The 13,197-nt window shown below is 43.9% G+C and overlaps 1 protein-coding gene across 4 annotated transcripts in view; it reads right to left on the bottom strand.

Annotated features, from left to right (window-relative positions):
• Window positions 1–13,197, bottom strand: part of rims2a (regulating synaptic membrane exocytosis 2a) — a 247,373-nt gene that overhangs the window by 22,878 nt on the left and 211,298 nt on the right. The window contains exon 30 of one of the 4 annotated variants that reach the window (XM_061216000.1): window positions 9,987–10,234. The exons of the other annotated variants lie outside the window; for them this stretch is intronic. Coding sequence (XP_061071984.1) covers window positions 9,987–10,234 — 248 coding nt within the window. The remainder of the gene's footprint in view (window positions 1–9,986; window positions 10,235–13,197) is intronic. 4 annotated transcript variants of the gene reach the window in all.

Below are 13,197 nucleotides of genomic sequence, written 5' to 3'. Positions count from 1 at the left end.
TAGCACTGCAGTTGTGCTGATAAAAGGGATTCAGTCCTGTTCAGGCTAGCAGGCTAGGCAGTAGCACTGCAGTTATGCTGATAAAAGGGATTCAGTCCTGTTCAGGCTAGCAGGCTAGGCAGTAGCACTGCAGTTGTGCTGATAAAAGGGATTCAGTCCTGTTCAGGCTAGCAGGCTAGGCAGTAGCACTGCAGTTGTGCTGATAAAAGGGATTCAGTCCTGTTCAGGCTAGCAGGCTAGGCAGTAGCACTGCAGTTGTGCTGATAAAAGGGATTCAGTCCTGTTCAGGCTAGCAGGCTAGGCAGTAGCACTGCAGTTGTGCTGATAAAAGGGATTCAGTCCTGTTCAGGCTAGCAGGCTAGGCAGTAGCACTGCAGTTGTGCTGATAAAAGGGATTCAGTCCTGTTCAGGCTAGCAGGCTAGGCAGTAGCACTGCAGTTGTGCTGATAAAAGGGATTCAGTCCTGTTCAGGCTAGCAGGCTAGGCAGTAGCACTGCAGTTGTGCTGATAAAAGGGATTCAGTCCTGTTCAGGCTAGCAGGCTAGGCAGTAGCACTGCAGTTGTGCTGATAAAAGGGATTCAGTCCTGTTCAGGCTAGCAGGCTAGGCAGTAGCACTGCAGTTGTGCTGATAAAAGGGATTCAGTCCTGTTCAGGCTAGCAGGCTAGGCAGTAGCACTGCAGTTGTGCTGATTAAAGGGATTCAGTCCTGTTCAGGCTAGCAGGCTAAGCAGTTGCGCCACACTTGTGTTTTAGACCTCAGAATTCTTGGGTATTTCTAAACATTTGTATTTGCCAGGAATTTCACTTTGTTCTTAGATTCCCAATTACTGAATTCATTTGGCAAAAGAGATTGCACACCAAAACTGAGATTACACATGCAACAGCATCAGCCTTCCACTCTGATTAACATTCCAACTAATTATCAGGTTTGTCATGGTGTTGCTATTTTGATACCGGTGTTAATTCCCTCTAAAACTCTGTTGACATTTCTGACCATTGATATTATGGATATTGATATATAGGGGCCAGATTCCCTCATGAGACAAGGTTCAAGTTTAAGGTTTTACTAATTCACAAAATACTTACAAAAATGAAAAAGGCAAAATAACATTGGCTACACTCCCTAAATACAGTGGCGCCAGCATTATGCAGCAAAAATGTAACATGAATAAAGAAGAAAGAAATGAGAAAAGGACCGTTCTATGCCAACTCCAGGAGCCTGCACCACAGCACTTCTCAGATGTCAGTGTTGTTAGATAATGATGAGATGTATACTGTAATTTGAACCCAAGAATGAGAAAGTGCGAAATGATTACAACACAATCTATTTTACAACTCTACTAGGCAACTGCTTGGAAGTTGTACTTGCAGCAACATCAGCACTTACTGTGTTCCCAACACCAATTCTTTAACGCTGTCATTAAGCAGTGATAAAGACATAGTATATACTGCGCTTATATTACTTATATTACTGTACTTTCATTATATTTATTATATTTTATTTTTAAATTGTAATGACAAAAAACCTTGTATTTGTATCGACAGTGTGGAGATATACCTGTGTATGCGCATGTGTCTTATTCCACCTTTAAACAGAACTCTGCGACAATCCTACAACCCATGGTGAAATTCATTATACCAACAGCACCTTTAGCAAATATACTAAATTAGCACTTTTGGACCTCCTAAATAAACTACAGCAGGCCGGGCATACACAACAAATTCTGCTGTCAGTTGTCACGGCATGCTTCCTGCCTGTACCCATGGAGACAACAGGTAATCTGTTGCGTTCCCTGTGGCGATCAATTCCAATATGCCATTGTAAAGGAAGTGGGACACTGGATACAAAAATGGTGGCTACTGAATCGTTAAGCTCTGAAGCTTATTATTAGCCTCTGTGATGGGATGGTGTCACGGGACAGCGGACAGGCCTCCGCGAAGACGCAGTTGAAGAACGAGCTGCCATGTTGGTTCCGCAAAACTAGCGATTGCCGTTCTGCGAAACTAGCGATCGTCTACACTTGCTAGCTGTGGTTCAAATTGCTCTGGCACTGGGGGGCTGGAGGCCTTGCCAAATTCAGAACTCTGCTTCTAACCCCCGGAAACTTTTCTCCATTTTCTCCTCTCTCCTCAACGCACCGCCTCCTCCTCCTCAGTCCTCCTTCGCTGCTGATGACTTTGCTGATTTCTTCGATGAGAAGGTCACAGTCATCCGCAGATCCTTTACAACCGCCGCCCCCCTCACTGTGCCCTTCCCCCCCTCTAGGCCCATCCCTTCCTTTTCCACTTTCTCCCCCCTTACGGACTCTGATGTTTCTCAACTCCTGCTCTGCCACCGCCCTACAACCTGTGCCCTTGACCCTATCCCCTCTTCTCTTCTCCAAACTATCACACCTGACATTCTCCCATTCGTCACCTCCCTTGTCAACTCCTCCCTGTCTTCCGGCTGTTTTCCGGCATCCTCCAAGAGGGCCCACATCACTCCGCTGCTAAAAAAGCCTACCCTGGATCCCTCCATCATCCAGAACTACCGCCCGGTATCTCTTCTTCCTTTCCTTTCTAAAACTATAGAACGAGCCGCTTCTACTCAACTTTCTTCCTTCTTTTCTAACAACAACCTGCTAGACCCCCATCAGTCTGGCTTCAGATCGGGCCACTCGACAGAGACTGCGCTCCTCTCCGTCAGTGAGTCACTTCATGCCGCACGAGCAGCCTCCCTCTCCTCTGTCCTCATTCTTCTAGATCTCTCTGCTGCCTTCGACACTGTGGATCACTCCATCCTCCTGTCTGCCCTGTCAGCAACGGGCATCTGTGGCACAGCCCTGGACTGGATTGAGTCCTACCTCTCTGGTCGCTCCTTCCAGGTTGCCTGGGCTGGTTCGGTATCGACGCCTCGGCCCCTCGCCACAGGAGTTCCCCAGGGCTCAGTCCTTGGCCCACTTCTTTTTTCTCTCTACACTCGCTCCCTTGGCCCTGTGATCACTGCACATGGGCTATCCTACCACTGCTATGCGGACGATACCCAACTCTTTGTCTCGTTCCCGCCATCTGATACGCAGGTTTCAGCCCGTATCTCTGCTTGCCTGAGGGACATCCAGAGCTGGATGGACAACCACCATCTAAAGCTCAACCCAGGTAAAACTGAAATGATATTCATCCCTGCTAATACCTCTCCCCATCTGGATCTCTCCATTTCCCTCGGGGATACCACACTCACGCCGTCACCAAGTGCAAGGAACCTCGGCGTGGTGATGGACAGCAGACTGTCCCTTTCCGAGAACATTGCGGCGGTGACCCGGTCTTGCAGGTTCTTCCTATACAACATACGGAGAATCCGCCCCTTTCTCACCCCCTACTCGACCCAACTCCTGGTCCAAGCGATGGTTCTGTCCCGCCTGGACTACTGCAATTCCCTCTTGGCTGGCCTCCCAGCGTCCACCATCAGACCCCTCCAACTCATCCAGAATGCAGCAGCTCGTCTGGTCTTCAACCTTCCCAAATACTCACACGTCACCCCCCTGCTTACTTCCCTCCACTGGCTGCCTGTCATGGCTCGCATCAAATTCAAAACATTGGTGCTAGCCTTCCAAGCAGTTAAAGGGTCTTCCCCAGCTTATCTGCAAAAAATCATCAGACCCTACACCCCTGCCAGACCTCTTCGTTCAGCCTCCACAGGCTTGGCACCTCCCCCTCTCAGAACCTCCACCTCACGCTCACGACTACTGTCTGTTCTGGCTCCACGGTGGTGGAACGAACTCCCCGTTGAGGTCAGAACTATAGAATCTCTCCCCAACTTCAAGCGCAAGCTGAAGACGCACCTCTTCAAGCAGCACCTCTCCCCATCCCTCCCTACCTCCCTGTGAACCTTAATTGTTGTCTCTGTGACTTGCTTTGTGTATCGGTATTTTTAGTTGGCTAGGTAAGCAGTGTTTGGATAGTTAACTTTGGTGACTTTTGCTCTGTTTGTTTGTTTGTTTGTTCCAAAAAAAAAAAAAAAAAAAAAAAAATGGCCCTTGTCCTTATCTTTGTTGTACAGGTAGCAGTTGAAATTGTACTTACCTCTAGGTAACCAGCGAACTTATCCCTGGTTATGGGTATGCACTTTGTTGTACGTCGCTCTGGATAAGAGCGTCTGCCAAATGCCAATAATGTAATGTAATGTAATGAGTCTAAGGACGAGAAGGAACTGAGGATGTGAATTAACCAGTCAGAACAAGGAGCAGACGCCCCTTAATTTACAGAACTCAGTATGGCAGGAGACTTCAGAGTGTGCTTCCCCTGAGCACTCAAGAGTGACCGACAGTACAGCGAGGCTCAGCAACTCATGGTCCTCCAGGGCCGAGACCTGCTGGTTTTCCACCCTCCTTTACCTGAGGTGTGAAGACAGTCAGAATCAGGTCACATTATTTACCCAGGACAAAAGAAAACCAAGGCTGGATTTGGATTTGACACCAGAGTTGATGATCCCTGACCTACAGTGCAGACTAGGATTTAGGAATATCACTGCATTTGCATTTGGACTTTCTCTAAATAAACCTATAATTGGCTCTAGTGAAACTAATTTTGAAATAAAGTTCCATTTTAAATGTGATGCAGATTGTTTAGTAAGCATTAGGGTGAATAATCATTTTTGGAGAGCTTTTTGGACACTTTGGGCATGCTTTATGAAAACATACTTTCATATAATATGTGAATAAACACATGTGAAGGTAAATACATTTTAATAGATATTTTACTAGTCTTCAACCTTGTGTGTGCAGTAAATAGTTTTTAAGATATAGGTGGAAATTGCCCTCTGGGGGGGCAACATTGTATATAACAGTTTAGCATATACAATGTTGATATACTGATACAAGCTGATATTGCCTGACAAACTGTAATCTAATACAGGCTGCAGAAACAAGCAGTTTGTGATGCAGTACCAAATCAATCAATGAAATAAAAGCATTAAAAAATGCCAGTGCTTGCTGCTGACAATAAAAATATTTAATGAAGGAAAACAACGGACATCATACATTTTCTTTAAGAATCTGTCAATGACAAAGTATTTTTTGCGGAAGCAACTCATTGAAAAAGCGATGGAGGCAGAGTCTGAAAGGACAATTAAGCTTTGTGCAGGAGATAATTCCCCGTGATTTAAAAAAACTGTGTGGTGCAGAGAACAATCACATTTTTATGAATCAGCTTTGTTTCGGCATGGTCATGAATATTGTGGAACTGATAACATCCTCCAGAGCCTACTGCTGCAGCTGCATCAAAAATCCTCACCAAGTAGCTACATCGCACTATCGAAAGATAAATTACACCATTCTGTGTGAGGCAAGCAACCCCACACTGCGACACACCGCCTTATGTTAAAGCTGAGCCACTGAGCTCATAGCTCCCTCAGCACTTGGTTTTATTGCCTACACAAATTTTTTAATGCACTGTGAAAATCTGCAATCTTTTGGAGTTTCATCAAACAGGGCCTGAGTCACAAGCAAAAAAAACCCAAACAAACTCTCTTTCAGTCCTGATGAGCGTGATTTTTGTGAGAACCCAGAATGTGAATGCCAGGAAATCAGTTATGAGGCTTGAAAGACAATGTAGTTATGTGGGCAGACAGTATGACCTCACAGGCCCTATGAGCCTGATAGAATTGGCACTTGGATTGCAGATAAGCCCACCCAACCTCCAAGGCTGCGCTTGGCTAATAGACTATCAATCAGTTATTCCAGACAACCCTGATCTTGTGTCGGACAGGGGTGTCAAATCTTATCAGAAAAGGGCTGGTGTGGGTGCAGGTTCAGGTGTTTTGGATCAGCACAATCACACCTGATTCAACTAATCAACTAAGCATGCTCTTCAATCAAGACCTTGATAAGTAGAGTGAGGTGTCCTATTGCTGGGCTAAAACAAAAATCTGCACCCACACTGGCCCTTTTGGCAGTGATTAAAAACAAGCTAAAATGAAAATGAACTTTTTCCTCAATTTAGTCAATTCTTCATAACCATCCGAACATGCCCTGAAGTATATATTCCAACACCAGGGCACCACTAACTTGCCTGATATGTAGTCTTGACTTGTAATACTTGAGTATTTTCACACCGCTTTTTTATGTCATTGTACCATTACAGGTCATTTGGCAGACGCTCTTATCCAGAGCGACTTCCAGTTGATTTAGACTAAGCAGGAGACAATCCTCCCCTGGAGCAATGCAGGGCTAAGGGCCTTGCTAAAGGTTCCAACGGCTGTGCGGATCTTATTGTGGCTACACCAGGGATTGAACCACCGACCTTGCCCCTTGTACCTTAACCACTACACTACAGGCCGGCCTCCAGAGGCCAGGTATGTCGATCAAATGTCTGTCAATTTTCCGTTCCGTTCCAACCGCGCTTCCACTTTTGATGTCCCCTCCTCATTTGACATCATATCGGGCAAGCTAGCGTTGCCCTACCTTCCACTTCAGCTTGTCTTTAAAGCCAACTACAACAATTAACTACAACATTTACCTACAACGTACCACAAACGTAAACCCCGCTAAAACAAGTCAGATTCAGTGAAACCAATCTTCAGTACCTTCTCTTTTTCTAGATAGAGCTCCTGGGGTGAAGACTAGTCTCAGCGCATTTCAAACCTAGAGACTCTACGAGGGCATGGAGTTCAGCTGCTTTGTTATACAGTGGTTTTGCCATGTCACTGGGAATGAGAACAACCTCCTTAAAGTACAATGTAGCAGGTAATCCTTCAGCTAAAGCCTTGTCCCGCTGTGTAAAGCAAAACAAACAAAGTAGGCCAAGGATGGCCTCATTCTTACCAGGCACTGGCAGAATCTCTAATCTCCATTGCTGCACAGCAAGGGCGAGGATTTCAAAATGCAGCCCCCCTGCCAGGTTCCACCGATGTGCTTAAAAGCATTGAGTGAAATATTGATACGGTGCAGGATTTAAGCTGTTTACTATTCACTGTTCATGAGCTATTCATTTTGAGGTGAAGCTAATAAGCCGTGACAGGATCTGATCCTGTTCAAGTATTTATGTTAGAGTTGTCATCTGTGGAATTATGATATTGGGATTTAAAGCAATGAACTGGATTTTGTAGCAAAAAATCGCAGCATCACTGCGCAGTTAAAATCCCTACTTTTTTGTGGGTGGCATTCATGATTTTGGCAAACCGGCCACAGCTCTGACTGAGGAGTTTCATATAGTTGTTGCATATATTAAATACCTCATACATGATTAATATTAAAATGTTCACATTTACTTCTGACACAGCACATTTTCACCTCAAAGATGGAGGACAGCAACACATACTATAAGCTTGTGAGTAAACTATTGCTAGTCATTTGAGTATTAAGCAGTCATGTGCAGAAAACATAACTTGTATGGATTTGTTTGTATGGTATTACTGCGATTGCTCACTTTACAGGCAATATAATGATTTATATTTTTGCCAAACTGGCATTTACTTATGGGATTGAGCAATGCTACTGCATATTTCATAAAAATTTTTTTACCAAAACATTTAAGATTTTGCAAACAAGTAATTATTTTACTGACTACAAGTGTCACCCATTTTGACATTACGGTCCAACTCTATTCAGGTAACTGTATTTTGTTTAAAACCCTAACCCTATGCAGTCCTTGCTCATAATGGACTCCCCAATGAATCCAAACCAAAGTCCCCCAAGACTGCAGTCCCTCCATTTGCCAGCTTTACAGGGCTTGAGTGAGGCAAGCAAAGGAACAACAGAAAGAGGAGAAGAAAACAAGCCTCTTCGATTACAATAGCAGGACCTGGACACTGCTCTGCGTAAACACGCCATTTGAGTGCTCCCGAATGAAAACATCAATATTCCCTATCGATGAACTCATTTACCCGCGACGGAAATCAAGGGTCTCCTTAAGAGATAGCATATTCATTGGGCCTTGCTTCCCGGCAGTGGTGGAGGGGGGAAAGCGGGGCTAGCGCAGTTTGAGAGGGAGGTAAAAATGACGGAGGCCTGGTGCGGAGATGTGGAACACGTGCCTGGCTGGTCACTGGGTGGGGATTGAGGCGTCTATATTTAAGGGTTGGAGCTCAACATGAGCTCGGGTGAATCCGCTCCTCCGCGCTCCGCGTGCAGCCTCCTGTTTATCTCCGGAGGTCGGCCGCGACGGGATTGGTCATCGAGTATCTGCGGGTCTCTGCAAATGGGAGACCTACTTCGGCGTGCAGACAATTACCTGCGAAAAGGCGGCGGACAAAGACGCTTCCGACAGCGCGTCGAGAATCAATTTACCCTCGCGGCGAAAATAAAACCAGAACTGGGGAGGAAATGAAAGTGGAAAGTGGCTTTGCTTTCACAGCATAACAGAAAACATCGGGCCTTCAGCTGGATGAAAATACATATATCAATGCAAATGGACTAGAGGTAGTCGGGTGCCATGTGAATAATGCAAACAGAAATACCTTATCTACTTATTGTTCAGTTCAATGGACGATGCAACCTATTTCTCCCACTCCTCACAAGTCGAATGCCTGGTAGCTGGAGATATCACAAATATGTTTCTAGACACAAAACTAAAATTCAGTTCAGTTTGTGCTTATGATTCGAAAGCACTTCCTCCTCACATCAAGGCTAGTTCCTGTGTGTTGAGAATTCCCCTCAAAACAAAAAAAAAACAAACCCTTATGCTCGCTCTTAGAACTTGTAGTTGCTTGTGATGTGACTCATGACTATAGAAAAATAGTCGAAATGTAAACATTTTCATCACCTTCCACTTCCTCATTCGCTTAATTTTGTATGCAGTGCCATTTCAAAATAAACAGAGAAGCAGGATTACAAATATAACTGCGACAGTACTAGTGTCATTTAGTTTCACAGCCAACAGTTATGTTATAACTCTTGAGCTGTGAATAAATTGAGCTCTGAATCACCTGGACAAACAGAGTTAGAAAAGATTCAAAATCGAGCCATTGGAAATTATGTAGAAATAAGCTTGTTTCGACATAGCATACCACAGACAAAGTCAAAATAGATTAATCATTCAGGACTCATTGCTGAGGTGAAGAGCAGGCCCATAGGGTCAGTCTGTGATTTGGCAACTCAAGGGCCTGAAATGACCTCATCATGACTCCTATAGACTCCTATGGATGCCAGAGTGGAAATAATTTAAACAAGGCAGCAGGTTTAAAACAAGGCCTGGGACATGTCTAAATCACACAACTCCAAATGCTTTAATTATCTAAATAAATCCCTGGCGTCAACACAACCGTCAATGTAGATTATTTTAGTGTTTTTTTTTCTTCTTTTTGAAAATGGAAAAAAAAGTGAGGTTTAAAATACATTCCCCCAGAAGCAAAATAACAAAGCAAAAATCGATTTGGGGAACACAAGACCCAGCATGTAAGTAGATATAATGGGTCTATAGTGATAAAGCAATTCACTGAGAAGATAATGATGGGCACTGCAGACCTGAAGAAAATAATTCCACTGAAACACTGTAAAAGAAATGCAACAGCTTCCCAGGTAAAGATGCCAACCTTGGAACCGTACATTAACCAAACCCGTGGCCGAAAAGAGAACCACAGATTGGATCACAAGCATTGTCAGGACAGGATGACATTATGAAGATTCATCTTAACAAAAAACCAACATGATCAGTGTCAGTTGGTGGGAAGGGTCCCATGTATCCTTGACAAACACCTATAAAGAAAGCGGTGCATAATGGAAAGTTCACACATGCGAGTCATTGTAAAAACAAACATTGATATAAGTAACTTCAACTTATGGAGTATAAACAGCCGCAGTGATTCCTGCAGTCTAGGAGGAAGAGATAGCGAGTCAACAAGGCATGTAGTCTCTCCATTCCCTAGGGATGCTCTGGACCAAGACTCCGTCCTTACAGTTCCTGGGAGAAAATAGTCTTAAAGGTAAGCAAAAGTTGGTTAGCATGCTAGCAGCAAAAGATATGGGGGACAGAAGCTGGAGAGAGGGGCCGATGGTCAACGGGCGGGTCCTACCTGTTTGGCTGAGCTGAGAGGTGCTCCTGCTTTTTCTCGAGAGCCCCACGATCGCGACCATTTTGGCACCAAGGCTGGAGCGCCTCTTCTTCTCCTCCTCGCTCTCCTCCGTGGCTCCCGCTCCTGTGTCCGACTGGCTGCCGTCCGTCTTCTCCAGGTTGCACATGTCCCCGCTGACGCTCGAGCTCTTGGTCATGTTCTTCCCGGACTCTCCCATTTGCCTGTTTTTCATTTTGGACGCAAAGGCACTGTCAGCAACGGCGGTCGGAGCGGAGACGTGGGGCGGGAGAGAAGGGGGGGAGGGACAGAGAGGACAGGAGAGCAGAGGAGACAGAGAAAGGACAGGATTCAGCTCCAGGGATATGGGAGATGTGGGACTACAGGAGAGGAGCTTGGGAGGGGGCGCCAAGCGTGTCTTACAACAGCAAGGGGACGTGGCTCAAGGGACGACATTGATACTACTACTCCAAAGACACGGCCCATGAAGAAGGTCACAAGGACAAATGCGTGGAAGCTCTTCCATTGACAGATCTATAGGAATGGCTCAATATCTCAATGGTTCAGTTCTCCACCAGTTATGTTCATCCACCTGTGTATTCTTATGGAAATCGTGCATTCTGTGTTTATACTCGCAGTAACAGAAAAGCATTGGGTGGACTGAAAATACACCCCAGAGAAAAGCAGGACTAGCCTGCCTCCCTCCACCCAGCCCCCTGCACATAAAGCAAACAGGCTTGTCCTCAATTCCACTGACTGCACATTTTCTGCAAAGTTAAGTAGACTTATACATCCAACAAAAAAGAGGCTTAATTTGATTCTATATTGAGATATGAGATATGAGATATGTAGCTCAGGATTGGTAAGAATACATTTCATGCAAGTATGAATCATCCTCCTCGGTGGGGAACGGAAAACAACATGGCCGAACGTCAAGATTCAACTCGCTGATTGATTTCTCTAGTTAACATGTTTCTGTATATGAAACGATAGGGTCATGACGACTCGATGGATAATTATATCAGCTTCTCCTGATTTATAGTGCTGGGCAGGCTAGTCTCTCTCGATTACTTGGCATAGAAAATAAGAACCTTCTTTATATGAAAAGCAAACATATACTCATTTATTTATGTTATTTTTCATTGGCCTGCAAACTATCCTGCCTTTGTTTGACAGATAATGAGTACAGGGTCCAAATTAAAGCTTGATTCTGGATCCAAGTAAATAATTAAAAGAACACTCAGGGACACAAGTCCATATCCAGTTTGTAAGACTGAAAATATGACTAAAAGATTGCCCTGGGGACTTCTGTGGTTTAATAACCAGTAAGCTCTTGACCCAGGAAGCTATCGTCTTGAAGAAGCAATTAAAGAAAATTGATTTAGAAGAATGGAGGGGGAGAAAAATCAATGAGCTTTGACAATTCCCGCTTTCATTATTTCAATTATCTTTGCCAGTCTCTCTGTATCCAGGGCTTAGTATATCTCATCCCTCTATAATGTGGAGCTGGGGCCAGCTTTGTCTAGCACTGGCTGTTCTGGCTTCATATCAACAGCCAGCGGCAATATTTTCACCTTCCTCCTTCTACCTCTTCACACCCACAAAGATTTATGAAGAGACTCTAAAGGGAGAGCCAATTCTTTCATTACTATGGAAGTGCGGTTCCTGTCCAAACTCTCCAGTCCAGCTCTCTACAGATATCTAAGCTCTTTCCAGTGTAGAGTAGCTAATTAGTTAGAGGTGGACAACAAATATTAATGTGAATGAATGAATGGGGACTTGAAAAAATATGCAATGCAGTTAATTAAACATGTCTAAAAGTTATGGACAGTCCTTTAATTTAAATAAATGTACTTTCATGTTTCATAGTTTTTTATTAAGTAATCAATTTTTTTCTGAAAACCATAGGTGCCAAAATTATTGGCACCCCTAGTAATTATTGTAAATAAAATCAAACAAAGTGAAATTGGAAATTCAATTTTACTTAATTTTATTGATTTGTCTAAAGGAACGATATTGTGTCATTCCATCACTTTTGCTACCTCTGTTTCACTAGAGGTAGCAAAATCATTTGAAGCATTTTCCACACTTCTTATGAACACCAGACCTCTCGTATTTATCTGCCTCTGACACCTCACTCTTATCAGGTGCACATCCATCTTGATTCACTTCCAGAAAGAAAAGCACTGTCATTCTTTTATTCGCTGTCTAATCGTACAAAAATAGAGACGGGGTTTGATTTTGCTTCAGGTTCCATTGCAAACAAAGATGGAGGAAAAATCGGTTGCCACAGTTGACACGGTTTCGGCCCATCCGCATAAGATTTCACAAGTTGTTTCAACTCGTTTTGTCTCTCGCTCTCCAAAATAGCAAATTATTTAAAAATGTTTTACAGGAACAGGGTGCAGTTGCCTAGCTTTTACAGAGTAGGCTTCATAAAATCATACATATAGATCGGGAGATACAGATACGATCCTGAGAACTGCAGCTGCCAATTTTTCTATGGAAAACCACTGGAGGCCTTGGAGCTGAGCCATCAGCTGGGAATAACTTAGCTCTAGTTTAAATAATGGAAGGGTTGGGTGAGTGACAGCCACTTTCTGAGTGCCAGCATTGGCTGTGTTTTATGAGCACTTGCGATGTATGAGTCCAGTGTATGGCCAGTGCATTCAAAAGTCCGCTCACACATAATATTTGCAAATGGAAGCATTTCCTTGACATTATGCATTGGCACACTTGCAGGAATAAGGGAAATGGGATTCAGAGCTGAATGTCAGCATAACGTCTGTATTATGACTGGTCCGACACAGAACCGCAGAATCTTCAAATATCATCCCTGATTTAATCATTTTCACACATCATATCTTCTGTGCACCTCATTTGTAGAAAGTGACTGAATGCTTTACAACCTACGGAGTTCATTATTATTATTTATCTGCATTTGTATTGTGGTCTGTTTTTCAAGTCGATATATTACGTTTTTGTGCTGCTATTTTGACTCCTTTGGAATTATCGTGGTAAAATAAAGGTTAAATAAAAGAAAAACAGCCTATTTTCTCCACTGGGCAGGGGGCAGTCATTCTAGCTACCAGAGAGATGATCCGAAACCACATCCGAATAATTTCGTTTGCTACGTAACTTGGACCTAAAAGCTGATTCGCTAATAAATTCTTAAGAGGTGTAAGTACGTACATGACATCACATTCAGCACTCT

This window comes from Conger conger, chromosome 1, assembly GCF_963514075.1.
Source record: "Conger conger chromosome 1, fConCon1.1, whole genome shotgun sequence".
Taxonomy (NCBI): domain Eukaryota; kingdom Metazoa; phylum Chordata; class Actinopteri; order Anguilliformes; family Congridae; genus Conger; species Conger conger.
This window is presented reverse-complemented; position numbering and strand designations above follow the sequence as displayed.